Source organism: Ciona intestinalis, unplaced genomic scaffold (assembly GCF_000224145.3).
Source record: "Ciona intestinalis unplaced genomic scaffold, KH HT000576.1, whole genome shotgun sequence".
Classification (NCBI taxonomy): Eukaryota; Metazoa; Chordata; class Ascidiacea; order Phlebobranchia; family Cionidae; genus Ciona; species Ciona intestinalis.
Genome location: NW_004190897.1, coordinates 1 through 4,475, shown reverse-complemented (window position 1 = coordinate 4,475; position 4,475 = coordinate 1). Strand labels below are relative to the sequence as shown.

Sequence of the window (4,475 nt, the reverse complement as noted above, 5' to 3'; positions counted from 1 at the left end):
TCTAGTGGATTGTTCGGCAACACTTCGAGCGCGTTCGGAACCGGAGCAACTTCAAGTAATTTAACGAACAAACTTGTTTTAATAACTTAATAATTGCAACATCAGTCTTCTATCGTTGAGAATTAATTCTAGAAAACATTGCTTTTATTATCACAAGATAGATATAATATAATTGTTTTTATTGTCACAACATAGATATAATATAATTGTTTTTATTATAACAACATAGATATAACATAAGTCCAACAGGTGGTTTTTCGTTCGGTGGAAATGCGGCCAACACATCAGGTATGTTCGGCACGCCCGCCTCTAAACCAACTGGGGGTCTGTTTTCCACCCCGGCCTCGACGCAGGGGTTTGGCGCCTCCAGTGGATTCGGAGCTGTGTTCGGTCAAGCACGAACAACAAGTTCGACCCCGTTTGGCACGACTACAACGTCGACGTTCGGTGGGGGTGTGTTTGGGGGAAGTGAGTTTATGTTGTATATGTTTATCCTGGGTTTAGTAGATTATATATAAAATAATATCAGTTAATGTATAATATAGTGTGCAAGCTTATCAGCCACGCTTTTATTTGAGATTTTTACTCAAGTCGTTTTCAATCCTTTGTTGTTTTAATTAATTTGATCTTCGCTACCACTATAGGATCGTAAGTTTGAATATATTAAAACTAGATACTTTCACACAACAACAAAGTGGAACCACAGTAAAGTTTACACCAACAACTGGTTCGGATACCATGGTGAAAAGTGGTGTTCAATCGAATATAACGACCAAACACCAATGTATTACGGCCATGAAGGAATATGAGATGAAAAGTATGGAAGAACTGAGGGTGGAAGATTATTTGGAGGGAAGGAAGGGACCAGGTAAGTTTTGTGATGTCATGGTGATGTCATGATGATGTCATGATGATGTAATAACAGGCACAGGAACAACACTCACGAAGCCTGCCTCCGGTGGATTTAACTTTGGTCAACAACCATCGACGTCGGGAAGCATGTTTGGTTCAACTGCTAAGGTGGGATAGAAATAATATATAACCAACATAGAAATAATATATAACCAACATAGAAATAATATATAACCAACATAGAAATAATATATAACCAACATAGAAATAATATATAACCAACATAGCCAGCGTTTGGCACCTCTAGTGGTGGGTTATTTGGAACAGCGAGCACATCAACAACAGGTGGTTTGTTTCAACAATCAAAACCTTTCCAAACTACCAGTGCTGCCAGTGGGTTTAGTTTCGGTGCAGCAACAACTACGTCATCATCACTGTTCGGCAACACTGCTAAACCGGTATTCATAATTCATAAATTTGCATATTAATATATATTTATATAACTTATACTGTGTTAGGCTGGAAGCATGTTCGGCAACACTGCTGGAGGATTGTTCGGATCAAATACATCGGGAAACACTGGGTTTGGTGCTCCGGTACGTATGCTATGACATCATAACCACTATTATGGCATCATAACCACCATTATGACATCATAACCACTATTATGACATCACACCTACCATTATGACATCATAACCACCATTATGACATCATAACCAATATTATGACATCATAACCACCATTGTGACTTCATAACCACTATTATGACATCACACCTACCATTATGGGTTTATGACATCATACTCACCATTATGACATCACACCTACCATTATGACATCACAGTTGTTTGGCAACAAGACGAGTGGGTTTGGTACAACAGTGACATCTAGTGGATTTGGAGGTGGATTGTTCGGACAACCAACGGCAACGAAACCTTCGAGTGATTTATTTTCATCGTCGGGGGGGTTCGGACAAAATGCAGGTTTGGTTGAACATTATATATGATATCTATGTTATATATATATGAGGTCTATGTTATATATATGATATCTATGTTACAGGTTCCACGTTGTTCGGAGGCAACAAGACGGGGTTTGGGGCGAAAACAACTAACACCGGTAGTTTATTCGGCAACACTGCTTTAAACACTGGTAACACTGGGAATAAATTTGGTGGGTTCGGCAACACTGGGGGTGGGTTTGGGGGGTTTAACTTCTCAGCGGGGGCCAACACGGGTAGTACAGGCGGTGGGTTCGGGGTGACAACTAACGCTGGTACGATGTTCGGACAACAATCTACCACCGGGGGTGCTGTTTCATTAGTTCCGTCGACCAATCAGCAATCTGTGGAGATGTTACAGGTTAGTGACATCATAATACACATTGTTAGTGACAAGGGCTGTGGATTTTCCCTATTTTTGTTTAACCGGTTAACCGATGCAAGTGTAATCCTAATAAAAGGGCGTCTTGTTTATCGCTTTTCTTTCGCGAATTTAAAGGCAACTTTACGATGTACGTTTGGACTATGCTTGGAATACACGCCAAAACGTTCTTAACGTCAAAGTAATGCTTTCTTATTCGTATTCACACCTATTTTAAAGAGCGTAAACACACTCCCCGTTACTTTCATTTTTTTGTGGTAAATTCAAATAGCGACCGTTTTATTGATTCCAAAAATACTTTGCTTATTAAAATTGGTCCAGTATAGGCGGAGATATTCGTCCTCAAACAGTGATCTCTAGCGCTATCCTTTTTTTACTACGAGCTCCGTGATTGTGACGTAGGAACGTACTAGTCACGTGACCGATTCTTTCGTAAAAGCGGAACCTGCGTTTTTTTCTTCTGTCGTTTTTGCTAAAAACACTGCCTCTCGCCTTTCTGAATGAGAGCGGTCACGCTTCAACAATTTTGTGACGTGATTTGTCACGTGGGTAGTACACTTCTCAATTTTTTCCCCACGCAACTTTCAAATCAGTTTTATGAATTTCACGGTGTTTGAGCTGGAATATCTTTGGTTATACAGAACCGATTAAAACAAGTAAGGTGTCGTTGGAATTAGAAAAACACACTCTATCTATTAAAGCGATGTACATTTGGGTGTGTTTAGGTTCTTTAAAGCACCTGCCGGCTAAATAATCAACGTGTGAATTGCTATTATGTCCCGATTAATTGCCAGGTCAAATAATCGCTATTATGATACAATGAATCCACGTGTGAATGCCTGCTATTTCGTAATAAACATGCTGCTTGGCTGAGGGAAACATTTAGGTTGTTTATTACGCCAATATAATGTTGCAAAACTAGTTACCCTGCGCTATTACCAATCGAGATTGACAACGAACACGCGCCTTTCGTGTAAATAAAGATATTGATATACATGTATATGACGTCATAGTTCGGTTAACCACTTGAACTTTCTGTTAGAGGTTAACCGAATACGTTCGGTTAACCTGTTAACTTTTCCACAGCCCTACTTATGATGTCATAATACACATTGTTAGTGACATCGTAATACGTTAGTGACATCATAATACACATTGTTTATGTCACACATTTATGTCACACAGGCATTGTTGACAGCACCATTCGGGGATTCCCCCTTGTTCAAGAATGCGTTAAGTGATCCAGTGAAGAAAAAAGAGGTTAATATAAGATATCTATGTAAATATATGATATCTTTGTTATATATATGATATCTATGTTAATATAAGATATCTATGTTATTATATAAGATATCTATGTTAATATAAGATATCTATGTTAATATATGATATCTATGTTAATATAAGATATCTATGTTAATATAAGATATCTATGTTAATGTAAGATATCTATGTTAATGTAAGATACTATGTTAATATAAGATATCTATGTTAATATATGATATCTATGTTAATGTAAGATATTTATGTTAATATAAGATATATGTTAATATAAGATATCTATGTTAATATATGATATCTATGTTAATGTAAGATATCTATGTTAATGTAAGATATATATGTTAATATAAGATATCTATGTTTATATATATGATATCTATGTTATATATAAGATATCTATGTTAATATAAGATATCTATGTTAATATAAGATATCTATGGTTGATATATGATATCTATGGTTAATGTAAGATATCTATGTTAATGTAAGATATATGTTAATATAAGATATCTATGTTAATATATGATATCTATGTTAATATAAGATATTTATGTTGTTATATAAGATATCTATGTTAATATAAGATATCTATGTTAATATAAGATATCTATGTTATATATAAGATATCTATGTTAATGTAAGATATCTATGTTAATATAAGATATCTATGTTTAATATATGATATCTATGTTAATATAAGATATCTATGTTTAATATAAGATATCTATGTTAATATAAGATATCTATGGTTGTTATATATGATATCTATGGTTGTTATATAAGATATCTATGGTTGTTATATAAGATATCTATGATATACACCCAGCTTTTGAAACCGACGAACCCCATAGCCCAACAAGCAGCGTTACAATCACCCATGTATCGAGTTTCGCCCAACCCGGCTACCAAGATCAAGCCTAAAGCACGANCAGGGGTCACTCGGGGGTCAATCTAAAG

General features: G+C 35.8%; 1 protein-coding gene across 1 annotated transcript; it reads left to right on the top strand.

Annotated features, from left to right (window-relative positions):
* Positions 1 to 9: 9 nt before the first annotated feature.
* On the top strand, positions 10 to 4,463 carry LOC100177504 (nuclear pore complex protein Nup98-Nup96; the record flags this gene model as incomplete). Its single annotated transcript, XM_009860926.2, is given in 10 exon segments — positions 10 to 55; positions 250 to 468; positions 674 to 868; positions 926 to 1,020; positions 1,140 to 1,310; positions 1,371 to 1,448; positions 1,700 to 1,838; positions 1,918 to 2,216; positions 3,423 to 3,497; positions 4,345 to 4,463. Coding segments are annotated over 10 exon segments (1,436 nt in total), but the record flags the coding sequence as incomplete, so codon positions are not given.
* Positions 4,464 to 4,475: the final 12 nt, after the last annotated feature.